This window comes from Miniopterus natalensis, chromosome 13 (assembly GCF_054644295.1).
Source record: "Miniopterus natalensis isolate mMinNat1 chromosome 13, mMinNat1.hap1, whole genome shotgun sequence".
NCBI lineage: Eukaryota > Metazoa > Chordata > Mammalia > Chiroptera > Miniopteridae > Miniopterus > Miniopterus natalensis.
This window is the reverse complement of record NC_142093.1, coordinates 39,467,019-39,492,968: the sequence shown is the minus strand read 5'-3', so window position 1 is coordinate 39,492,968 and position 25,950 is coordinate 39,467,019. Positions and strand designations below refer to the sequence as shown.

Genomic DNA, 25,950 nt, shown 5'->3' with positions numbered 1-25,950 from the left:
TTTGGCCCAATGCCTATCCAGGACTCGCACGGCGCCCTTTCAGCCAATCAGAGCCGGGGTCTCCCGCAAAGGGGCGCTCCACCTGGAGGGAAAGAACCAAGGGAGCGAAGAGACAGTTGTTCATACCAATCAGAAGCTGGAACTTCTGAGGGTGTGGGCGGGAAATACTTCACATTTAAGCCAATAAGCACCACACGTGCCCTTTTAGGTGACTGAGCGGCATCCTCTTTGGTCCAATAGACGAATAGGGCGGTGCCCAGCAACCAATGGCTTGGGTTCGGGGGCGGGGTGAGGAGTCAGTGTGCTGTAAGAGGCAACCTGGCTAGTGGTAGGGGCGCTTCTCCGTGCTGTGGCTCACGCTCGGGTGCTAGAGGCCGAGACTGTTTCGGCAGCGACGACCTCCGCGGCGACGGCTGAGGCTCTCGGAAGAGCGGCGGAGTAGGGTCTGAAGGAGGGACTTCTGGTCAGCCCAGGTGGGCTCGGGCTCCCGGGCTGCCGGGGAGGGGACCCAGGGGAAGCGCCGCTCTCCAGGTTTTGGGGGCGCCCTGCGCCTCCCTTTCCGCCGCCCTCGGGGCTGCCCGAGCTCCAGTGGGGAGGGTAAGCCGGCAAGTCCCATGTCGCGTCCACTGCGGTGCCCCTTAGTCCCTTAGCCCCTTGGAGGCGCGGGGATTCTTAGTCGTTTTTCCCCCCCGCAAAGGCTCGCTATTAATCCCCCTCCCCCCAACTTCCCTCGGCCCCCTTCTAACACTCGGACTGAAATCTCTGGCTTGCGAGCCCTTTACTACCTCAGTGCAGCACTGCTAGGCACATTAACCAGCGCTGCGTCCCCCTGCCCCCCTTCCCCTGGCGGGAAGGGGGAGGAGATGCGCATTTTTGCCCCTCCCCCATTCGCGGGCTCCTGTGCGAGTTTTGCGTTTATTCTACTCCCACCCACCCCCTTTTCTCCAGCCTCTCATTCTTTATACCTAATTTGGGTTAGGGACCTTGCCCACTTCTCTTCTGCCTTCCCTTCCGAAAATGAGTCGTTTACCCTCCTCCCACCCCGTAAATTTCATCCTCATGTCATGGAAACTAACATTTTCCACTTGCCCCTACCAGGCAGCTGGAAGGTGAACACCAGAGCAGCAGAATACACTCTTTACAAGGTTGGGAACCTTAATCGGTTTTGTTCAAGGTAAACCATTCTTGTCTTACTTAAAATAGCATTGGGTCATTATATCCTCTCTAGAATCTTTGTCCCAAAACAGTTGTTTTGGTGATAATTTCTGAAAATGCAGGTGAGAAGGATTTACTCGCAGCAGGAAATTTAAAATGTATTACTATTTTTTTAAGTAGACAGAATTGGATTACATTTTAAACAGCTTAACTGGGGTAGCAGAGAGTTTGCAGTGTGAGGGCCTGATCACTCTAGTTTGTCATAAATTATGGAACATACTTTAGCTGTGTAGCACAGTATGATTTGTTCACATCCAACCTATGGATGGTATAGCATTGAAACTGTTTAAAAATAACTTTCTCTATTCCCCTTTCACAGAGAATTTGTATTCACCTTCATAGTATATCTGTTTGGGTTTCAGCAGTGTTGATTGCAGCCATATGTTCTAGATAATTGTACAAACTATGTTGTGCCTAAATAAAATTATGCCAAGAATTTTATGGGGGAAAAGTAACTCACTACACTTAGATTTGATTGAAACTTTAGAGTTTTAAAAATATTAACCTAGATATTGGAGGGTTTTGTAACAGGGTTTTGTTTTTGGGGGTAGGGGAAATTGAAGTATTGGGATAAGCCTGATGGGCCCCTTAGGCTGTGCATGTATAAGAGAGTACACGTGGAAGAGAGAAAATGTACGTGTACAAAACCTTGTAGATTCTAACAGTGCTTAGTTTCATGACTTTACATAAGTTGGAATTGTTTTTCCTAGTTCTCAGTGATGAATTGTAAGCAGTGAATTTAATATCACATCCACACTGTTTTGGCCAGAATTTTGCAAGCTTTTGTGAAAAATTCTTACTGTTTTTCTTATTCTATTTGTAACATATGTGTGCTTCCTTACATTTTGCCATGGTAATACTATATCTTATGTATAGAGAAGTAAGTCTAGTAGAGTGAGTTAAAAGGAATCTTTGCTATGAGGAGGTATCATGGTCTAATGGACCATATGTTTGAGCCCTATTAATAAATCATACTAAAAAGAGGAAGATCTTAAAGCTATTTCAACAAATTCCCAGGTGTTTAGAACAATAAAAAGAATTATAATAGAATTACTAGCAGTCAAAAAAGAAAAGTCCTGGGCAAACAGCAAATCTGTGAGCGGGTCACTATTACGAGTTGGTATAGGCTGCAGTTGGAAACCAAAGTTATTTTTGTACAGTCTTTTCATGTGGATTTGTACTTATAATTACTTGTTTGCAAATTTAAAGGACTATAGTTATGATTTCTTTGTGGAGATCTTGCCTTTAAGGAGTTCACAGTTTGATGGAAGGAAAACTTGTAAACCAAGAATTAACTGTCGAGGGAAAGGTTCTGCAGTACAGGATGTGAACAGGACCCAGAGAAGCACTGTGGCCCCGTGCCAGAACCCTGTCACATCTCCTGCTGTTCTAGACTTTCTGAAGTGCCATATTCCTGAACCTGTTTATTTCACACACCTTGGCTTCTCTCTGTAGGTGCTGTTCCCTATTCTTGAAGCCCTTTCCACAGCATATGTGCCTAGTGAGGTTCTCTTTCAAAATCTTCTTGAAGCTTGCCACTGGCTTCCACTCCATCAAAATAATTGTTTTTGATATCTGTTATTTTGTTATAAATAATCTGTTATTTTATTTTGTTATAAATTACAGTTGATTCTCATTATTCATAGTAATCATGGTCTATAAAGTCACCTAGGTCACTAAGTTAGCAAATACTGAACCATTGCTCCCAGGGAAAATAATCTTAAATTAACTAAATACAACTCATTGTAGTAGATTCTGTTTTCTTATTTTTACAAAAAAGAAAATGAGGTTCAGGAGTGTTAAGTGACTTCCTTGACGCTGCTCCCTAACAGGTGCCAGAATTAGGATTCAGACCCTTTTCTGTTGGCTCCAGTGGCAAAGCTTCTTGCACTATACTGCACTGCCCCCTACCGTTTGTGTCCTTTAGTAATCTCTGTGTGAGCTGAAAGAAGGCAGCGAGCATTGCCTTGTTCTGCCTTAGCTGAAAATGTGAGTGGTGACTCAAAATTTTTGCCATTCTATGCATATCTGTGAATGACTGTTAAAATGCCATGAGTATTGATTTTAGATTTACAAATAAATTTTAGCAAGTAGGCTAATTCTTAAATACAGGATCCACAAATAATGAGGATCAACTGTACTTGTAAGTGATCCCTGGAGTCTTATTTCGTGGTAACCCTCCTCCCTAACACCCCCCCTCCCCCATCCACTGTAGATTCCTTAGCTTCGAGAGTTTGTTCACTTATTCATTTATTCAACATTTTTTAAATTAAGCATTTACTATATAAGTCAGTATCTGTTCTAGGCTGTGGCAAACAAACTAGAGATTAAGCTCTTGCCTTTATTGATGTGTTATTTAAGTAAGAGGGACAGACAGATAGCAGTCTAGAGCTCAGGGGAGAGGTCCAGGTTGGAATTATAGATTAATTTGATCATGGTGAAACCTAGTGTGCCCCCTCCTACTTCACATCCCTTGGAATACTGACTTCCAGAACATTCTTGGTCTGCTCTGTGCATAAACATTTCCTTTTGAGCCCAGCCATGTCCTAGGTGATCTCCTTCAAGTTTAACCTGTCCTTAGTTAGGGCTCTGAGTCCTGGTCCAGTCTTTTGTGATCAAAGAAGTAGGATTGGTTTTATGCAATATCTGTCCCACAGACTATAGTATATACAAAAAGAACCCCTTGGAGACAGTTTCTTCAGAAGACGATTGAGACTATAGCAGTCCTTAGAGTTTCCTGAACATCTGTCTAATTCAAATACCTATCACATGATTATAGATAATGTTCAATAAAGCACCTAACAAAATAATTGACACATGTCACAATATTCCATAAATCTTCCTTTTGGTGTTGCACATAATATTATTATAGTGTGGTTATGTGTTCATATGGCTGTCTTCCTTCCTAGACTATGAGGTCCACGAGGCAGGATCCACAGCTTCATTCTTCTATCCTTTGCATTTAGTTCAGTGCCTGTTATATAGTAATAGATGCATAAATGTATGACTTGAGGAATTCCTAACTCTTCCTGAAAAGATGGGAAGATATGAAGGCTTCCTAGAGAATGTATTGTTTAAGCTGCTTCTTAAAGGATAAGTAGGAATGTCTTCCGGGTGAATAAAACCTTGAGACAGCATGCTAAGCAGGGACCCGCAGGTGCAAAGGCACAGAGATGTAAAAAGATAATGAAGGTTACTGAATACTCCTAGTAGGCTAAGAAAACAAAAAGCAAGCAAACAAAAATCACCTGAGGGAAAAAACGAGTGGGCTTAAGTAGAGGGCATGTCACAGCTGAGTTAACCATGACCACAGCTGCTCACAGTTATAAATGTAAGTTTTAGGGAGAAACTTTCTCAAGTTGTTGGCACGGTATTAATAACAGTTTAGAAATACATGTGTTGAACTCTGGAAACTATTATGCTGCAGTGAAATTATTTACTTCATCATGAAGCTCATATGTGTCCCACATTGTTCAAGGTACTCAAAATATAATCAAACTTTATTCTCAAAGAGCTAACAAGTGAGCAAGGAGACAGATGAACTGATTTATCATATGATAAGTGAGGTAATATATAACTAAAATGCTATCTAAATAAGGAGAAAGGAGCACTGGGGGGAAATTTCTCAAATAAGGTGATAATTGAGCTAGACATTGGTGGGTGAAGAGGAAATTCACTAGACTGAAATTAGGGACTTTTTGAAGAGTTAGTATTTTGTGGTAGAGATTTAAGAATTATGCATTTTTGCCACATCTATTGTGGGTTTTAATTAATAGTTACATTTATTCAAACAGTTTTTCTGAACACAAAATGTGAATAGTTATAGTAGAAGAATTTTGTGTCAAAATAAACTGGTTTAAACAAAGGTTTCTGTAATGCTAGACTTCTCTAGAGCCTTATTATATTATTGTCCATTGTGAACTGTGTATCTCCAAAAAGAGTACATTGCTTTTAACCATGGCTTCTCCTCCCTCCCTCTTGCTCCCCTGCCCCTGCAACATACCTAAACATCTTTTGGAACAGAATTATATGAGACATAGTTTGAGGAATGATGAATTAAAATATATTTCTACCAAACCATGATTTATCCTTGCTCTCCATGTGCATTGTAAAATAACCTGTATAATCTTATAGGAAGAAGGAGAGACATTTGGAGAGAAAAAATATATTCTAACCAGGTTATTATCATCTTGGTCAATAAGTTCCAAACTTTAAGAAAGTTACATAATCACACACACCTTCGTTGAAAAGTATAGCTTATTCATATTTTAAAATTCCATTGGAGACACCCTGGGGTATGGCAAAACCAGAACACAAGTAAATGCTGGGACCAAAGGCAAAAGTTGTCTTGAAAGTGAGAATCTTGAAATTTGAGAGGATGCTGCTTTTATTATGCATTCATATTAGGCCATATTAGACATATATTTTGCCAGTTATGTATTTTATTTGGGAACATACTGAAAATCCACACCCTCTTCTGACTCTGGACTTTCGGGGGGTGTATGCCAATATTCTCCTTTTAGTAAGATCTGATTATATGAGTATTAGGGACTGAGGCCTTATACTCTGTAATTTTAACTCATTTGTCAATTCTGATTGTGTGATTAACTCCCGAAGAATTGTTAAAATTAAGGAAGCAATGATCATGTTTTTGATAACGCACTGAATTTGAAGTTAGAAGACCTGGATTTGAAATTTGTCTCTGCCAGCTTTCTATTTGAATGACCTTGGGCACAACTACCTAACCATCTATTGCCTCCATTTCCTTTTTGGTAAAATGAAGATACATAGGGTCAGTGTAAGAATTAAGTGGCGCATGTAAACATACTTTATAAACTCTGAAGCACTACACAAATATAAGACAGACAAATATATCCAGCTTAATTTGACTTAACATTTTATTTTTAGTTTTTAATTTTATATTACAGAAATAGTATGTAAAATTCGAAAGCACTGATAGGCAATGGGGGGGGGGATTGTAAAGCCCTCCGTAGATCCATCATAAGGAGACAGTGGTTAACATTTTGATGGATATGTTTTATACTCTCTCTGCATATTCTTGTCTATGCATATATAGACATATATATGCATTTTTATAGAAATTGGTTCATCTTGGGTGTTTTATTTAGTCGCTTTATTTTTATAAGATAAATCCCCTAAGAGTACAGTTGCTTGGTTCAAGGAGTTATTAAGTCTTTTGCTATATGTTACTGTATATAATGAGAACTAGAAAAGGTTCTATCTTCTCAGCCTGATGAACGTATGACCTTGTGGTAATCTAATACCAGAGCTTCGTCAAAGACACATTCAGAAATGAACTTGATGTATATATGTGGTTATGCTTGGCATTGTAATAGCATGGTAGGAATGACTCTAGTGTTTGTTAACAAGGCACTTGTTAAATAAACTTTGGTGTATCCAAACCATGGAATATTATATATCGTTTTCAAAAAAGAATAAGGAAGGACTTTGTACTCATGTAAAAGAGCTTTAAGATATGTTGTGATTTTTACAAAAGGAATAAGGTATGGAACTGTGTTTAGTATGCTTTTTGTGTTGAGAAAGAAGGGTAAAATAAAAGTACACATTCATATTTGCCTAAAATTGCAAAAAGAAATTCTGAAGTGTTATATTACAAGTGGAAATGAGATTTCACCATATGCCTTTACATATATATTTTTAAAAACTTTTTGAATCATGTGTTTGTATTACCTTTTCATAAATTGAATGAATAAATGAATGAATGCATGGGGTTATAAGAAAGAGAGAAGATAAAAGGATCTGAGGGACTGCCCATCTTTTTGGTACCTAGTGAAAAGATAGACAGTAGCAAAGATTGGAAGAGTGGCCCCAGGAAGGGGTTGGTAGCCTTTTTTTCTTTTACTCAGTTTTGTGTATTTTAAAAATAATTTGAGAACAATAAAACAATTTAAAATGTTTCCAGACAGCAGTTCCCATTGCTTTAATAGCTGCTTTCTTTTTCATATTCACTTGTAGAATTTTTTCACATGCACATGTATTATTGTCTGTTGTAATCACACTTTTCATATTTTTAAACTTAACCTAGTTATATTTTTTCACAGGAGGACCTTTTTTAAAAAAATCAAGGTAAGGAAGCTTTGTCTAGTACAGTCGCAAAAGTGGGCTTATCTACCTCAAGAAGCAGGTATTCAAGCCCTCTAGTCTACATGTGACACACATACATGAGGAAAAAAAAGCAAAACAACTGCAATGTTTTGAGTGGCAAAATTAGAGATCATTTTTTTTCTTTTTTGTAATTATTCAGAAAAAAGTAAAGAAAAAAATGATCTCTAATTTTGCCACTCAAAACATTGCAGTTGTTTTGCTTTTTATACCTTTTTAATGCATGTAAACATTTTATTTTATTTTTATTTTTTTAAAGGTTTTTTTTTTTAATATCTTTATTGATTTCAGAGAGAGGAAAGGAGAGGGAGAGAGAGAGAGAGAGATACATCAATGATGAGAGAGTCATTGATCGGCTGCAGCCCGCAACCCAGGCATGTGCCCTGACCGGGAATCGAACCCTGATCGCCTGGATCCTAGGTCGACGCTCAACCGCTGAGCCACACCCGGCTGGGCTGCATGTAAACATTTTAAAAAGAATAAAAATATGTAGTCTTTTTTTTTACCTACCATATTTTGGTTCTATTTCCATGACAGTTAAATACATTTTGGCATCATTTTTAATAGCTGGACACTCATTGTTAACTAACTATAGTGAAATTCCTTGTACATGCATTTTAGCAGACTTGAGCAAGTATTTTTGGACTGAGTTCCTAGAAGTGGAATTTCCTGAGGAAAAGAATACAAAATAGTTTTATTTATTTATTTATTTATTTATTTAGAGATATCTTTATTGATTTCAGATAGAGGAAGGGAAGGGGAGAGAGAGATAGAAACATCAATAATGAGAGAGTCATTGATCGGCCGCCTCCTGCACGCCCCTGACTAGGGATCGAGCCCGCAACCCGGGCATGTACCCTGACTGGGAATCGAACCGCGATTTCATGGATCCTAGGTCGATGCTCAACCGCTAGGCCAGGCCTGACCGGGCCAAAGTAGTTTTAATATAAATTTTTTAATTATCCTGTAGAAAAATTGCTTCCATTTATATTTCCACCCACAGTTGAGTGAGAACTCCAGTTTCTCCCCTACATTTGCTATTTTTTACTGGTCTTTAAGCAGAAAAATCTCACTTTTAATTTACATTTCTTTGATTTATATTGCCTTTGACTGTCTTTTACATGTTTATTGGCCATTTTTATTCCTGTGAGAGTTGCCTGTTTCTTATTGTCTATTTTCTATCGAAGCATTTGTCTTTTTAACAGTAATTTTTAAGATTTCCTTATAGGCTAAGAATATAAGCCTTCTAGTTGTTGAGATTGCAAATACTTTCCCCCAGAAACTAATTTGCCATTTAACTTTATTTTTGTTGTCTTCCTGAATGAAAGCATTTTTTTCCTGCATTGTACTCACATCCATCCTTTTTTTTTCTTTTGTGACTTTTCACTTTGGTGCCTTATTAAGAAAGACGTTCTCCCATCCTAAAGTTAAAATTATTTATTTGAACATTGCATTTTTTTAACATTTTAAACCTTAATCTGTATGTAATTTATTTTTGTGTGAAGGTAGGCAGTTTGTTTTTTATTTGCCCTCCCACAGTTTTGAACAGCTGACTAGTTGTTGTCCCAATGATTATTCTTTCTCTGCTATTTAAAATACAATTTATAACATAAACCAGAATCCTCTTTCTGGGCTTCCTGTTCTGTTGATTCGTTTGTTTCTTTCCTTTTTTTTTTTTTTAATTAATTCTCACCTGAGGATTTTTTTTCCCATTGCTTTTTAGAGACAATGAGGGGAGGGCACATACATCAATGTGAGAGAGACACCTCGATTGGTAGCCTCGCGCACCAGCCCTGACCCAGGCCAGGGATCAAACCTGCAACCGAGGGCCCGGCTGGCATGGCCCAGCAGTTGAGCATCAGCCTATGATCCAGGAGGTCAAGGTTCAATTCCCAGTCAGGGCACATGCCCAGGTTGCAGGCTCGATCCCCAGTCGGGGGCATGCGGGAGGCAGCTGATCAATGACTCTCTCTCATCATTGATGTTTCTCTCTCTCTCTGTCCCCCCCTCCCTTCCTCTCTCTGAAATCAGTAAAGATATATTTAAAACAAAACAAAAAAACCTGCAACCGAGGTGCATGCCCTTGACCAGAATCCAACCTGAGACTCTTTGGTGCACAGGCTGATGCTCTAACTACTGAGCAATACCGCCAGGGCTGATGTTTATTTCTATGCTCATTCTACACTATTTTACTTGATTTTTAAATTTCCCTTTTTTTAAAAAAAAGAACATCCTGTTGACTATTCTTATGCAATTATTAACCCACTTGAAATTAGAATTAATTTGTCAAGTTTTTGAAAAATTCTCTTTGAAAGTTTTATCAGAATTTAAGAAAGGCTTTAGATTGATTTGAGAAGAGTTTATATTTTATAATATATCCATCCATTTATTCAAGTCATTTGAAAATTGTCTCAGTAAATTGTTTTATGTTCTATACATTTGTTTAGGTTTTATGTTCTATACATTAGGTTTATTCTGAAGAAGTGTAGAAGTGTAGATTTTTGTGTATATGGTGTTATAATTTGGGTCTTTTTTTCTTTTTTTTGATTGTTGGTTTATATGAAAGCTATTTATTTTGTATGTTTATTTTGCAACCATCCCTTTTTAATTTTAGAGAGAGAAAGAATCATCGATTTGTTCTACTTATTTATGCATTCACTGGTTGATTCTTTTTTTTCAATCTTCACCCGAGGACATGTTCACTGATTTTAGAGAGGAAGGGAGAGAGAGAGAGAGAGAGAGAGAGAGAGAGAGAAACATCAATCAGTTGCCTGTTGTACGCACCCCAGCCGGGGATCGAACCTGCAACCTAGGTATGTGCACTGATGGGGAATCACTCAAACCTGAAACCTTTTGGTGTAGGGGACAGTGCTTTAACCAACTGGGCCACCTGGCCAGGGCTCATTGGTTGATTCTTGTATATGCCCTGACCAGTTATCGAACCCTCAACCTTGGCATATCAGGACGACGCTCTAACCAATTAAGCTATCCAGCGAGGGCAGTCTTATTACTAAATTCTCTTACTGTTTCTAATAGTTTTCAGTTGATTCTTAATCTTGCTGAAAAATGAAAGTCATATTGGCAAAGAAGGATAATCTTGACTCTTTATGATAGTTATACCTCTTATCTTGTGTTCTCGACAGATTGCATTGGATGGTAGCACTCAAAGTTACAAGTGGTCATGATAGTGCACATTCCTAACATGCTTATATGAGTATATTGATTGCATTAAAGAAACTTGATTTTATTTCTTTTTTAAAAATTTGTATTCCTTCCTAAAATGATTTTTATTTTAAATCCTCACCTGAGGATATGTTTTAATTGACTTTTTTTTTAGAGAGAGAGGAAAGGGCGGGAGGGGGGGCGGAGATCAGTCGCTTCCCTCCTGTATGCACCCAGACCTGGGATTGAACCCACAACCTAGGTACATGCCCTGACTGGGAATCGAACCTGCAATCTTTTGGTGTATAGGACGATGCTCCAGCCAGCTGAGCTACCCGGCCAGGGCTCTAAACTGGTTTTTTTAATGGGTATTCAATTTTATTAAACACATTTCTGGCAAGTATTGAAATGCTCGTGTAGCTTTTTTTCCTTTGCCTAATATGATAAAATACATTTATATATTTCTCAGTTTTAGACCATCTTGCATTTCTGGGCTGAACCCTATTTAATCAAAGTGGTTTAGTTTTAAATAAATTGCTTGATTTTATTTGCTCACATTTTATTTAAACTTATATGTTTGTAGCCTAAAAATAGGTCTGTAGTTTTCTTTTGTGCTATTTTTGTTATTTTTAATGTATTGAGTTACCTGTATACTAACCATTAGAAAACTCTTTTCGTTTTTTTGTGCTCTGAAACAGTTGCATGGGAATTACCTGCTTTTTGAAAGTAGGTGCTGTGTGGACTATAGACAGTTCTTGGCCAATATTTAAAATGTCATAATCTCAGGGGTAGTGAGTTTTAACATAGTGATTTTAGTGTAAATAGGAGCAGAGCAGAATGTAATTACCTAGTGAAAGCTGACTTTAGTTTAATAGTGGTGTTCTTGGTGTCTTTTTATTACTGATGGTGGTATTACACTCACCATCTGAGAGTTTATAAGACCTTTGTTTTAATATTGAACCCATATAACTGTTTAGTTCTGCAATCTCGAAGATTTGCAGTGTGCCTACCAGGGTTCTGCTTTATTCTCACTGAAAGCAAAAAGTTAGCAGTAAAATTTTGCTGTGCTAGAAGCTTTTGAAGAATGAGATATTCCGTTTAATTTTATTAACTTAGAAGTATAAAGGTGAAAACAGTCCTAAACTGTAACCCCTGTTGAGTGCAGTTCAAAGATGGAGCAAATAATTCCATTTTACTTCTCTGGTAAGTTTGATATATTCAGACTAGTTGATGCTTTGTTACAGAATTCCTAAAGTGTCAGGCTCACTTTATAAAGATCCTTGTTTGGACTTTAGATGTATGAAAATGTATTGTATGTAATCAGGCTGGATGGGAACCGATGCCTAAGTATATGTTTCAGATGAAATCTCTCATTGCACCTTGTTTTCTTATTTAAACCATAAAAATAAAACACATTTGATTGAGGGTGGGAGTTGTGAGAAGATTATGTTTTTTAATTGGATGTCTTTATTTCATATTAAGATAGAATATACAATCCCCTGGCTTTAGACCTACAAAAGGAAACACATTTTTCTACTTGCTGTATATCAGTGGTTCTCAAACTTGAGATTGCTTCAGAATCACCTGGAGGGCTTATTAAAACACAGATTGCTGGGTCCCACCCAGAATTTCTGATTCAACAGGTCTAGGATGGAGCCTGAGAATTTGCATTTCTAATAAGTTCCCATCTAAGGTGATACTGATGCTGCTGGGCCAGGGAACTATATTTTGAGAACCACTGCTTTATACTCACTGGAAATACTAGAAATCTGGTTCTAGAAGAAAGCTGAATTTGGTCTGGGAGTATTGCATAGGTTATGGAGCAAATCAAGAAAGATTCAACCTTTTGCTGCCAGCGTAGTGTTGTGTTCAGGTAATTAGTAATACACAGTGACACAACACAATTCTCTCTTCATAATTGTAAGTCCTAGCCAAATATCAAGTGAGAAATTATTTCATTTGCAAGGCTTAGAGACTACGGGACTCTGGTCAGGTAGGATTTAGTGATTAATCCTATTGCTTTGGTCCAGTAATTTTTTTTTAAATGTCAAAGAACTTTGAGTGCTTATTAAATGGAAAGTTTTGTGTGTTTTTTTAAAGATTTTCTTGAGATTTAAAAAAAATAGTAACTTAAGAGAAAAAGAAACTTTTTCAAAAAAGAAATCACTGGAACTATTTTATCTTCTTGGAATGTTGGAGAATATAATGTGCATAAAACATCAGAAGTGCTATGGATTTTTAATTGTTTTAGTGATTTGTCATTGCATTGTTTGAGATAATAGTAGTAATTCTTGTAATCGCTCTGAAGATGAAAGATGAAGTCCAGAATTATAGACCTGGCATAGAAGCTGGGCACAGGAGACAACTATGAAGGAATAAATAGGTGGATATGTACACACATATATACATATATAATATACATACACTCATATGTTTTTAAATTTATTTATTTATTTATTTATTTATTTATTTATTTATTTATTTATTTAATAAAGACAGAGATACCCGTTCTGAACTTAGGCATCATCTAGAAGCTTCAAGTTGAAGAGAAAGCAAACTCTGGAAGCCACACCTTTTCACAGAGATTTGCTTCAACAAGTTTTACTCGCTCATCTGCTACCTAATTTCTGTTGTTCTGCTAACAGCCTCAGTTTTCAAGTTGATCAGCTGGTCCAGCATTGACTGTTGAAGGATAACTGGTATTGCAAACAGTGGGTTGGGCAGACTCCCTACATGGTTGCATTCCTGTTTTGTTCCCCCCTTTCCCCTCAGAGAAGACTTGAATGAGGAAAAGAAGAGTAGAATTAGATCTGCAGACTAGACCAGTGCTTCTAAAGCCTGGCTGCACATCACAAACAATTTCCAAGAGTGGTTAGATCAGAGAAACTCAATCTTCAGGATTTCACAGGCCAGTAAATTTTCAAAAATATTTTGAGGACAAATCAACACTGTAAGAAAACCACTTTCCTAGTATCAGCAGTCCCATATCATAGGAAAGTTTTCAACTTTTCTAAAGTGTGTTAATTTGGGGAACATCCCCAGGTTGAGATTATGGTAATTTTCCATTCCCTTTCTCATGAACAAGTGCATCCTGCAGTTTGCTCTCTGTGTTCTGCCTTGTTCTTGAATTAGAAGGGTTATTCTGTTCTTTCTTCCTCTGCCTTCCTGTTTTCCTTATGGTCATGTGCACTCAGGATTTATTTTTTGGACAAAGGCAGATGTTTTAGAAAACTAAGCTCTGAGTCTCTGAGAATGATTTCCATATTGATAAGGACAAGTTGTGCTGGTTGTAAACAATTGCCAAATGAATCTTTGGAACTATAATACTGTACAACCTGCTACTCAGCAAGGATCAGGACCTTTAAGAGTCGCTGTGCTAAGGAATAGCCCACTTACTTACACAGTTGCCCTGGCATTTAGAACAGACTTGCTTTTGACGTTATGCTGCAAATGGAAGTGGTAAGAATAAGGAACTGGTTTTCTCTCTGCTGTAGCCGTAGTGAATTATTATGGAGCTGGATTTGGAATATAAAAGCAACGTTTATAATACAGAAACATTAGAAACACCCCAAAAGACAGTATGGCTGTATTAACATAGAAATGAGAAAAAGCAAATGATGGAACACCATGCTGTTACTATTAAGAATGGAGACTTGGGGAATGTGTATGTGCCTGTGTTTCTAAATACAGGCAGGGGGAGTCAGGAAAGTTATATGCACCACATTATTAATCATTCTTTACTCTGGCTGGTTGGACAACTGATGACCTTAATTTTCTCCTCTTTGCTTATCAATACAATGAACATGTATTATTTTTTGAAATACGTTCTGAAGAAAAACAAGCTTGAGAATCAGAATTAGAGATAGTCGCTTACAATGTTCATTAAGAATGCATTTTCTTTGCTTATTTAAGTATCAAGAAAGCCATGTGATCTTGATTAGGTTCTAGAACCTACAGAATTTGCCTTGGAAGGATTCACCCCCCTCCCACTTACCTAGAAATGCTAACTAACCCTAGACAGGTTTTTCTTTTTTTCTCCTTTCTTTTCTTTCTTTCTTTTTTTTTTTTTACAAGAGAACAAATCCATTTATATTTCAATAAATTTAAATCCTTGAGGGGTATAGCATTACACAGATTCTGTGTCCAATAGTCAAAGCAGGAAGGTTGCTTTGGAATTAATTTAGTGCGAACCATGCCACTGTTTCCATGAGTTACCTTTCCCCAGATTACTCTGGTTTTGCTCCATTTGCTACCAGGGGTCACTGTGCTGTTCTTGCTTTGTACACATAAGCACATATCTTGCCTAGATAGTTCAGTTTCACCTGAAGCATAAATACCTTCAATCTTAAGAGCTGTATGCTCCCTCTGGTTCCGGAGACCCCACTTACAGCCAGCAAAAATGGTCTTGGACCACAGCCTTCCAGACATAGATTTCTATTATAGAAGTCCTGTTCCCAGAAGCCTCCACAGGCTCCAAGATGGCAAAAAGAGGATTTCTTTTTTCTTTTAACTCTTAAAGAATTGTACATCTGTATAGTTGATAACTACAGGATATTGTTAGTTTTGTAACAGGTACAGATTAGCAGTTCGTGTTCATGTATAGTTAATAACTTTGACTTAGAACTTCAGAAGCTTCTGGAAGAATCTGGATATTATAGGTTTCATTTCCTTAATCCTTGTAACATTTTGTCCTTTCTTTTGCTTCTGTTTAGGTTCTACCATAATGAATGGATCCAGTGTGGCAAATACATCACCCAGTGTAAAAGCCAAAGAGGACCAGGGGTTAAATGGGCACGATGAGAAGGAAAACCCATTTGCAGAGTACATGTGGATGGAGAATGAAGAGGATTTCAACAGACAGGTGAAGAAGGAAGTAGAAGGACAATGATGTCTGTAACTCAGCAGCTATAATATTTTATAATACTTCTGTTACAAAAGAAATGGTTTCCTTGGCTTTAGAATAACTTAAAAATACATGGAGGCCTGGTCTGAGCTGACCAGGAAGCACCTTCAACTGGTAAGAGACCAGACAATACTTTAGAGGAAGAGCGTGATATTTTTCTACCATATTGTTTTAAAAGAGGGTCTAATGGCATGGTGAACTGGTATAGACTGCTGAGAAACAGTAGTTTTGTGCAGACAGGCCAGCTTGGCATGCCCCAAACAGCAGCTCAGGGACTGGCAGAATGTGAGCCTGAGACAGTGCGTAGTAAGGTGGGGGAAGACTAGACAGCTTCAACAAAGATTGAGGAGTGATTCATTGTTTTCTTTCTCTGTAAGGTTAATAGCCCAAGGTAAGCCATTCCAGGTAGACAGGTGTGACCACATAGTTCCTTCCATGGTGTTGCTTTGCCACCTCCAGGGCATTTTTATCAGCTGAGTAGCTGAAGGATAACTAGAAGTCTATCTAGCATGGGAGACTGGAAATTCAGTATTAACTGAACAGCCTGTTGCTTTGGGAAGAAGAAAAGCTGTGGGGATGCAGCCAGCAATTTCCACTCCCAGTGACTCACTGTGTTGTGATTTGTGTGAATAGCATATATACCATGCTTCTGTCACACCCCTATGCCCAGGTCACCATTTTTTAGGGTTGTGCCTATGAATAAAGTTAATTTTTTAAAAAAATATATGTCTTTATTGATTTCAGAGAGAGGAAGGGAGAGAGATAGAAACATCAATGATGAGAGAGTCATTGATTGGCTGCCTACTGCATGCCCCATACTGGGGATCAAGCTCGCCACCCAGGCATGTGCCCTGACCGGGAATCGAACCTCGACCTCCTGGATCAAAGGTGGATGCTCAACCACTGAGCCACACCGGTCAGGCAAGGGTAAATTTAATAAGGGGAGCACACTTTTATGGTTTTGGAGCAGATCTTGAGCACTCACAGTAAATCTCGTGGCTTGGAAATATTTTGTGATTATTAGTTTAAGTACTTCATAACTTTCTAATTTATTTGAAAATTTTTTTTTAAATGTTCCTAATTATAATGTTGAAATACTATTTTTGAGTCTTGCTACCCCACTGACTTTTCCTTGAATTTGTGAGGTTAGCTGTATTGGCTAGTTTGGGTGATTATTTTTGCTTGACCACCCTGGTGGTGGCCTGAGTGAGCTGTGAATATGTCACCAGGCCAGCTTTGAGAAAAGGGATGGCCAAATGTGAAGCAGGAGGCCTGTTAAAAATCACAATGTGCAGAATGAACTCTTTCGTAAAAGCTAACAGTGCCTGCAAACAGGTATAAGATATCCTAGATACATACTGCTTTAGTTTAGGGCAATCTTTAAGAAATATGGAGTTGTTTAAATATTCATATTCTTTCTTTCTTTTTTAATCCTCACCCCCGAGGACATGCTTTCATTGATTTGAGAGAGAGAGTGAGGGGGAGAGAGAGAGAAACATCAATGTGAGAGAAACATTGATTGACTGCTTCCCAACGTGGGATTGAACCCACAACCTGGGTATGTGCTCTGACCAGGAATCAAACCTGCAACCTTTTGGTGTATAGGACGACACTCTAACCCACTGAGCCACACTGGCCAGGGCTAATATTTTTCCTTGTTTTGAAAGAATACTACATTGATGACATCATTTTCTATTGGTATGCCAAAAGGTGTTCTTTATATCTTTCTAAGGTTCTGAAAGTATTTTTCACCCTTAGAGGCCTCATTTACCTGCAAAGTGGGCCAGAAGCTGAGAGTTGGTTTTGATTTAATGTCTGCTATCCAGGTAGTGGTCTAGTTACATAGTACCTGTACCTTTTTCATAGTTGTAAAATGAGAAATTTAGGAAGAGTTGCTTCTTAACAAGATTGAGAAAATAATTTTATGCTTTAAAAATGATTTTCAGTAAGTACCACATGAATGGAAAATATCTGTGTCACATATTAGAGGTCTTAGAAGACTTGTGAAGAATTTCTATTATTTTGAATAACTATTTTCTCAGTCCTGTTGATGGAATTTGGTTGAAAAATTAAAAATTATGTTTTCTCCAGCCAGTCATTAGAAGTATCTTAATTCTTAGTCGATCTCATGCAAGATCATTCTTAATCTTGGAGTAATAACCTCTGAAAGAAAGAGGTGGAGAAAAACCTGGAAGGGATGAGTGCCACGGGGCCGGTAAGTCTGAGCTCCTCATCTTTGCTTGCCAGGTTGAGGAGGAGCTGCAGGAGCAGGACTTTTTGGACCGGTGCTTTCAAGAGATGCTGGATGAAGAAGACCAAGACTGGTTTATTCCATCACGAGACCTGCCTCAGGCCATGGGACAGTTGCAACAACAGTTAAATGGACTGTCTGTCAGCGATGGCCATGATTCTGAAGATATTTTGGTAAGAGCCATTAAGTAGTTCCACATGTGACATAGTGAGAAGAATATGGATTTGGAGTCACAGACTTATTTTCTGGCCCTACTACCTTGGGCAAGTCTCTGGAGCCCTGTAAGCCACTATTTCGTCATTCATCACGTGGGCATTAATAAGCAGGTACATTGAAGATGCATTCACCTCATAAAGCACTGTGAAAACATTAATGTTGCAGCATCACCAACTTTCATTTTCCCCAATGGGCTTTTCAAAGTAGAACTGGGATTAAGGATAAAAATTTGAACATGGGAAGGGTTGGTTTTAAATTATCATTTGCTGCTGTCCTTTTCTTTTACTATCCCTCAAATCTATATTTATAATTTTGAATGATGCTGTTACAAAAATTGTTCATTATGGAGGAAACATTCTCGTAAGAGGCCATTTTCCACTTAAAATTAGAAGACCAGATAATTGAATTCCCTGCCTTCCATGTGTACTTAGGAAATTCTGAGTGATGTAGTTCTCACACAGCTCATGTTCTGAATGATTATGCCCCATAGTTTGCTAAGGTTTTGACTCTCTTGCAGAGAGAGTCCAGCAGGATGAAGAAAGATATGTGTGTATAGGGATTGTGGCAACCAAACTGGTTTGATGGAGTTCTTGGATGCTCATCAAGTTAGGGCTCTTAATGAGTTGAATTATTTTTGGAGTCACAAGCCCCTAATGGAAGCATCATGAAGGGAGCAAGAGTCTGAGCAAGAAGGAGAAAGTGAGGTTGGTCAGGGCTTAGTATGTCAGGAGCCACTGAGACCAGCCCAGCAGTAATAGCCTGAGTTGCAAGGAATTCTGTTTTTCTCTCCTTGAGGTTGAGAGGAAGGTACTGGTAATATATGGAAGCAGGGAGAAAATAAGTTTTAAAGTGCAGCCTGCCATGGGATTTATTATCTCTTGGTTCTTATTTCAGAGCAAAAGTAACCTGAACCCGGATGCCAAGGAATTTATTCCAGGAGTGAAGTATTGAGCTGGCAGAAAAACTTTGAGGAGGACTTCTATGTCCCCACATCTGGGGACATCACTGCACAAAAATGCAGAGCTGAAGGGGGTGGGGTGGGCTAGGGATGCACAGCGGGGAAGGGGAATAGTGGTTTAACTTGACACTGTGACTGGAGTAGCTAACGTGCTCAGTCTTACTCTACAAGCCTCTGAGTATTTCTCTTTTGTTCTACTGACTTTCATTTTGATCAGTTTCCTATTATTATTATTAGGTTTTGGCTTTTTGAGTTAAAGAAATTGCAATCTTCTTTTTTTCCCTTTCATCAGGAACCTTCTGCTATGTGTGTTTAAACAAAATAAGCTGACCAAGAAAATCTGGGTGTTTATGAATGCCCTTTCACACCCTGCTGTATACTTGCAAGGGCAGTGAACACCTACAAAACTACTATCGAGTCTGTTAAGCTGGATGGGAAGAGGGACGAGTGGAAGAAGTAGGTGTTTTAAACCAGACTATGCAATTTAGCTCTCCTGACCCCTGGGGGCTTTTTGCAATGAACTGGGATTATCCTTGGCCTGCTGAGCCCATGTCTTCCTGCCTTGAACCCCATTCAAGAAAACACAGACTTAAAGTACTGGTTTACGGTAACTCTTGATGATTGATGAAAGTTGTAAATTATAAGGGGAAAACTGTGATGATTATTGTCACTTGAATCATACGGTTACTGTTGGCCTACTCTTAAGCCTCTGTTTACAGCTACCATCAAACTCATCATTTACAAGGTACAAAAACACTAAGGTAGATTTGCCTCTTTGTCTCTGATGGTGTCTAGTCCCCTATCCCTTTCCATCCCCACCCTACTCTGATTTTAAGAAAAGATACTGTTACCAAAGGTGTGTGAAAGGCATGCTGTGCTGGCCATCAGCTTCAGCCTGGAGAAGTCATCCTTGAATCCTGTTAGTGTGTCCCAAGTTTATTTTTGACAAGTTTTTTTTCCAGCCTCATGAAGACTTTGTTCTTTTGGTATCTTACTTCCCTTGGAAAGGTTTATGCACCTTTACAAGTAAATATATATTTTTTAGAACACTAGCAAGAAGCTCAGTTCACAATTTTGATGCTTCTCCCACTTTATAGAATTATGCAAAAGAACTACAAAAAAAAAAAGCCTAGTGGAGTGAGTCCAACTTGACCTAGGTGACTGTGCTCCCCACCAGGATAATTTCAGCAGCTATAAAGTTTTGCTCTTCCAACATGCCCAGCTTTGCGAGATTGTGAGTTTTCTAGGTTGGGCTCTTTGGGTACATTCCTTTTGTCTTCCCTGCCTGTAAGTCACAGTGGTTTTTTGTTGATACTCATAAGGAACTAAACTGGGCACCAGGTGCTGCCTTTGTGTGATAGAGATATAGGTGCAGTCAGGTCTAAAAGAGTGTCTCAATTCCTGACCATTCTCCCAGGATGAGGACTTGCAGAGGCCTGAGGACAGTGGCTTCTGTGTGACTGCTGCTGTGTTGTGTGATAGGTATATCAGGGCGAGATCTTGTAACTTGAAATAAAGTCTGTAAATTCAGTATGTGGATGTGGGAGAGCGGTTGGAAGGAAAGGACTAGGGTCTGGAGAGCTTAAGAACTACTTTTTCTTATGAGTTCCATGTTGACTTTTTGAACAGCCACAGCCTATGGTCAGATTTAAAATAGTAACCGACAGCTTTTTCTTATATGAGTCTATTGGACGGCATTATTTGAACTGGCCTTCCTTGTTAGTTCACATGTCATAGGAGAGTATCTTAGGGAGCTTGTATTGCCAGATGTGTACATTGATTCCCAAGCCTTTACCTTGAGAGAATGGAACTCTGACTTGTTTTTAGGGAGGTGTATAAGCAAAGAAAATTCTTTATTCCAGCTTCAGCTTTCAGCTGCAGTTGTTGCCTAAATAAGGAGAGGGCCTTGGAAGTACAGAAATAGAAGTATCTCTTTCTTCTGGGGCTGCTTTTCTTTCTTTGGTCTCCAGTAGCTTGCACAAGCTCAGACTTATAAAAGCTGTTGGAAATGTGTTGCACTTGCAGAAAGAGCCATTTTCTAGACCGTGGGTATCACCGTCACAAAGAGTACAATGGATTCCTGTGTGGCTCCAGTCTGGAAAGTGCTACAGGGATCCAGATCTAGCCATTTCTTCATCCTGAAGACTTGCTCTTCTGACACAGGGCAGGCTCCGATTCTAGGTGCAGTCTAAAGGGCTTGTCCTTCTGTCTGGTTTGGGGTTCCATCTTGGATGTCAATTTCAGTGTGGTTTCACAAGGCATATTTAGTCAGGACTAAGAAATGTTCCTGCCAAATGAGCAGTGAACCTGAGGGCTGGACTTTCCAGTCCTATTCGGACAGAGTGTGCTGATTCCAGGATCAGAAAGCAGCTAGCAGTGTGATCCCCTTTTTAAATGTTTAGGCTGATGCTTCCAATGGCTCCTCTTACAGCCCAAATTTTCTCAATCCATTTTGTTGTGAGGTGGGAGCACAGCTGTTACCCAGATCACAGGCTCAGCTATTTTAGAGTTTGCCAACTTCTTAGCAGAAAATGCTTTTGGGTCTCATTGGACCTTGACTGGGAAAGGCTGGGAGCCTCTGTCTGTCTCTTAGGAGAGGATCTGGGTGCAAGCCAAGCTGGACACCTTTATCCTTTAAAGGCAAGGCTGTTATTTTAAAGTGACCACTTTGATGTTGAATTTAAGTTACTATTTTGTTGAAACTTTTTTTATTGGCAACTGGAAGTTGGAGAATTTGTATAGAAAAAAACATGTATTTTTAACAGTTGCCAATGCCTGCTGGTCTCAGTGTTCGTTTATTAGTGATTGATTTCTGATTTTTGTGGTTATTGAACTCTAAAACTCCAAGACGAAAATTATTTTATCTCTTGCTTTTCAAGGAGAAAAACATGAAACAAAGGAAATGCCTTTTCAGTTTCTTCGGGCCTTAGAACTAAACAGAAAACTTGATGGTCACAGTCTAGGCCTAAGCACCTGTAACTTCGGGTCTTTGGGCCAGTTTCTGACTGTAGCAGTTGACTTTGGTGGCCATATAAGGCCAAACCGAAAAAGATCATAAATAAAAGGCTGGACCTTTGTAGCACTTCAGTTTCCAAAATCAAAATAACTGGGATCTTTTAAATTAAGGTTCTGATGCTAACTCTATGGCTTAAAACTGTTTTTAGTGAAATACTAAGCAGTTTTCCAATTGTGTATTGCTACAATGTCAAAGTTTTGTCTTGATTTTGGAGAGGCTGAGAAGTAAGGTCAGTTGGATACTCTGGCAGTTATATATCAGAGAGGAAAATCTTTTGAAGTAGTCAAAGGAAACAGCTTAACTGAATCTTCTTACATTAGTGCTGCTGCGAACACCACATAGAAACATTAGGAGCCCAGGAATCTACCTACTGTGATTGGAAGGGGCAAGTGTTCTTCAATAAGGGTCCTAGCAGCACAGGTTATTAATGTTTCTTGGTTTAGGTGATGTTGAGGTATGGGAACAGGCAGAAGAGACCTACATTTAACTAAGATTTGGAGATACCCACCTATTGGGAAAGACTATATATCCCTCTCCTTGGGGATATTGCAAACCTTATTAGTTTAGGAGGTGGGTGGGGAAAACAGGAGGGTTGACCCAGATCTGGTGTGCATTGGGAACCCTCATCTCCTCCTACCTCTGCTTGCGGTTCCCAAGTGAATCATTGCTCCTTCATTGCCCACAGTATCCTTCATTCTTCTGGTCCCACTGCCCTTTGTAGTTCACAGAGTACTTTCTGCAGCCACTGCTCTGCTGTCATGTGAATTTCATCCACAGACTTGGTTAGTCACAACTTTGAAAGATTTTCCCCCATTGTTTTTAATCTTCTGTCTTTATTTCTCCCATTTTGCAGCTGTAATTGTTGGCAAGGGACAGGGCAGTAGGAGGGTGACTGAAGGCAACACTCAAATTTTGTGCTTGCTACTTGACTTTCTGCCCACCCCGGTACTGCTGCCCCCATCAGTCTAGTTTTTATGGGAGTCATAGGAATCGGACAGCTTAGTACACTGAACTCCACAAGGTGTCAGCCAAGAGTCACCACCCCACCCCAGGGGATAGAAATCTGTAAAGGGACAGAGGCACCATTATTGTTCCAAAAGAAAATGCCCCCTTAGATTTTGTTACTAGGAGTCTCATTTTTGAGACTACCTTCTACTGGCTACCTTTGATTTTATAATAGTGAAGAAACATTCTAGGCAATTTACTATAAAATGGTACAATGTTTTCACTCTGTAACTCAATACTAAGTGATAATCTGCCCTCTTGATTGTGAACCTCAGGAATGTTTAGTGCTGGATGGGTGGTTTGGAAGACAGGGTCTTTTTTTTTTTTGAACAACTTTATTGAGGCATATTTTACCTATCATAAAATTCACCCATTTCAAGTGTTAAATTCAGTTATTTTAGTAACTTTCCTGAGTACCGCTGCCATAACCGTTTTAGAACATTTTTACCCACCCCAGTAAGATCCTTCATTTATAGCACAGTCATCCCTGTTCCCAGCTCTAAGTGACACTGATCTTTGTCTCTATAAATTTGCCTTTTCTGAACGTTATATCAATGGAATCATACAAAATCTGGTCTCTTGCCTCTGGCTTTTTTCACTTAGCATATTGTACGATTTGTCCATGATGTTTAACTTGTGTTGGTAGTTCGTTCCTTTTTATTGCTGCATAGTATTCCATTGATGGATATACCACATTTTGTCAGCAAGGAATCTTTTAAACTTGGACTTTAATCTCCTGTGGTCTAAAGGAACCCTCAGAACATAGGACTCTAGGGGAAGGTGCTCTGCATATCAAAGGAAATGCTTATCAGAACCAGCTTTGTCATCAGAAGCTCCGCATTAAGAGCCTGAACTGCTGCAGAAATTTTTGTAATTTTGCAACTTTTTTTTATAAGGAACTACCTGCTCTCTACAGGAATAGCATCTGATATTAATTTATTCTAACATATGAGCATGTATTTGAGTGGACAAGAAAGTGAACCATCAATAATACTGTATTGGAAATTTTTTTCCTCCTGAACTGGATGGTGGAGTCTCTGAACTTTATAAATACAGTATCTCCCACACAAAGCGGGACCTTTATTAAAGATCATGCTGCCTTCGCTGGACAGATTTTGGGCGAAGGAGGACCGCCAGCAGAGGAAGTGCATAGAAGGGGAGCGCAGCTTGTGGAGCAAGAAGCCCCCAGAGGTCTGGGCACGCCTGCCCTTCTGCTGGTGTGGATGGTGAAGTGCTGATGGTGTCCAGAGGCAGCGTAGCACCTCCAGCTGGCCTGGGTCTTGACTTGTGGACCTTTATCCCTGTTTCACAAGTGTTTAAAAGCTGTTTTTATTGCTTTTTCCCCCTAAATAAACATTACATGGTAGCTATTAATACTACTTTGGGGGAGGGGCAGGGTTTTAAAATTGAAAATAATTTTCATAAAAATGTCAAAAATAGAAAAAAAAAGTTATGTTTTAAGAAATTTGCTATACAAACCAAATGGCAGCTGTTGAAAATCTTAATAAAATGAGAATAAAATGTGTTTGCTGGCAGTGGGACCCTTTTTCCTAAGGTTGGGTCATATTATACAGGTTGTGTATATGTGGTGCGTGTTTGTGAGAGACTTTTTTGTCTCAAGATCAATCATAGTTTTCAGGTGCATAACTTTCCATTCTAAATAATGTTACAAAACAGTATTAAGCATTGGCTTGGATATTACAGACCTGAGTAAATTCCACCTCTACCACTTTCTTTGTGCTTTCGTTCTGGACCTCAGTTTATTTGTAAAGCTTCCTGGGGATAATACAACAATTAGGCTGAATTTAATTTCAAAATACTTCCTGGCACATAATAGGCACTTAATACATGGTAGCAGTAGTGGCAATAATATGTACAGGTTTGAACAAAGAAGTGGTAACAGGAAGTCCTTGGGTTTGAAAAGAAATTGGTTAGCTGTTATTTTTTCTGTTTCTGGGTAAAACTGACTCTTACCTAAAATACAGGGATTCTATATCTGCCTTTCAACTATTGAACATGTTTGAGAGCCTGCTAGGTCCCAAGCCCTGTCCTAGCTGCCGTTGCTGCTGTGGTAACAAGGTGCTGTCCCTGCTGTTCGGAGGTTAATTATTCCTATTACTCAGTTTACACCTAGCCTGAACCAGTTGTTTTCTGAGGGGCTTTGTCATGCGGTAAAAAAGATCATGGGACCAGACCATAGTCCATGGATGTTGCTTTGAGTGCTGTCATTTCTTTGCCTCCTTCCTTAAACCAGGAGAGCAAAAAAAAAAGCTGATTTGCCAATTTATAGCTTTTTGAGGTACTATAGTTATGTATATACAGGGACTGAAATACATCCTTGAAGATGTGAATGGTGTTTTCATTTTTTAAATTTTCATTAAACTTAATGGAAGTATGTAACAGAAAAGCACAGATATTGTAAACATGCAGTTCCATAAATTTTCACCAACTTTCAGTTGGCACAAGGTGTAAGGGTATACTTTCTTAATCCTTAGAGCAGCCATCACAGCTAGAAGAAATTTGATAAATGTTTGTTGAAAGAATGTTCCAGATGAGGCTGTGCTGTCCACAAGATCACACAGGTAGATAAGGCAGTGCTGGCCTCATCCAAGTCCAGTTTTCTTTTTTAAATTTTATTTATTGAATTTAGAGAGATTTGTTGTTCCCCTTATTTATGCCTTCATTGGTTGCTTCTCGTATGTGCCCTGACCGGGGACTGAACCCATAACCTTGGTGTATCCTGACGACGCTCTAACCAACTGAGCTACCCGGCCAGGCCCTCCAGTTCTTGTTCTAAGCTCTCTTGCTCTCTCCCGTATTACAGGCTCAGATGAGATGAATATATGCATCTCCAATGCCTTGGTAGTGTGGAATCCCATTAATTGCTCCTGATATTTGGTTGGGGAAGAGTGTAAGTTTAAAATTGAAAGGGAAAAACTCATCAAAAATCACTTCTGCACTACCACCTGTGTGCCATAGAACTTTACTAATGAGTAAGCTACCTCAGCACCACTCCTGTGGCCAAAGGAAGTAGGAACACATCTGGTGTACTTTAATAACTAAGACTTATTCAACTTACG

At 39.0% G+C, this 25,950-nt stretch overlaps 1 protein-coding gene across 1 annotated transcript; it reads left to right on the top strand.

The window, feature by feature from the left end:
• Window positions 1–335: 335 nt before the first annotated feature.
• Window positions 336–24,395, top strand: PAIP2B (poly(A) binding protein interacting protein 2B). The gene is made up of 5 exons (XM_016202608.2): window positions 336–473; window positions 1,099–1,174; window positions 15,234–15,382; window positions 17,672–17,848; window positions 18,786–24,395. Exons 3-5 carry the CDS (start codon window positions 15,245–15,247, stop codon window positions 18,840–18,842), a joined length of 372 nt encoding a protein of 123 aa, XP_016058094.1. The 5' UTR covers window positions 336–473; window positions 1,099–1,174; window positions 15,234–15,244; the 3' UTR covers window positions 18,843–24,395.
• Window positions 24,396–25,950: the final 1,555 nt, after the last annotated feature.

What these genes read in the sequence shown, in the direction of transcription:
- PAIP2B (XM_016202608.2), top strand. Translation starts at nt 15,245, where the DNA reads ATGAATGGATCCAGTGTGGCAAATACATCACCCAGTGTAAAAGCCAAA. An exon ending in AAGAGGATTTCAACAGACAG is followed by an intron (nt 15,383 to 17,671) that starts GTGAAGAAGGAA and finishes TTTGCTTGCCAG; the next exon opens with GTTGAGGAGGAGCTGCAGGA. An exon ending in ATGATTCTGAAGATATTTTG is followed by an intron (nt 17,849 to 18,785) that starts GTAAGAGCCATT and finishes TTCTTATTTCAG; the next exon opens with AGCAAAAGTAACCTGAACCC.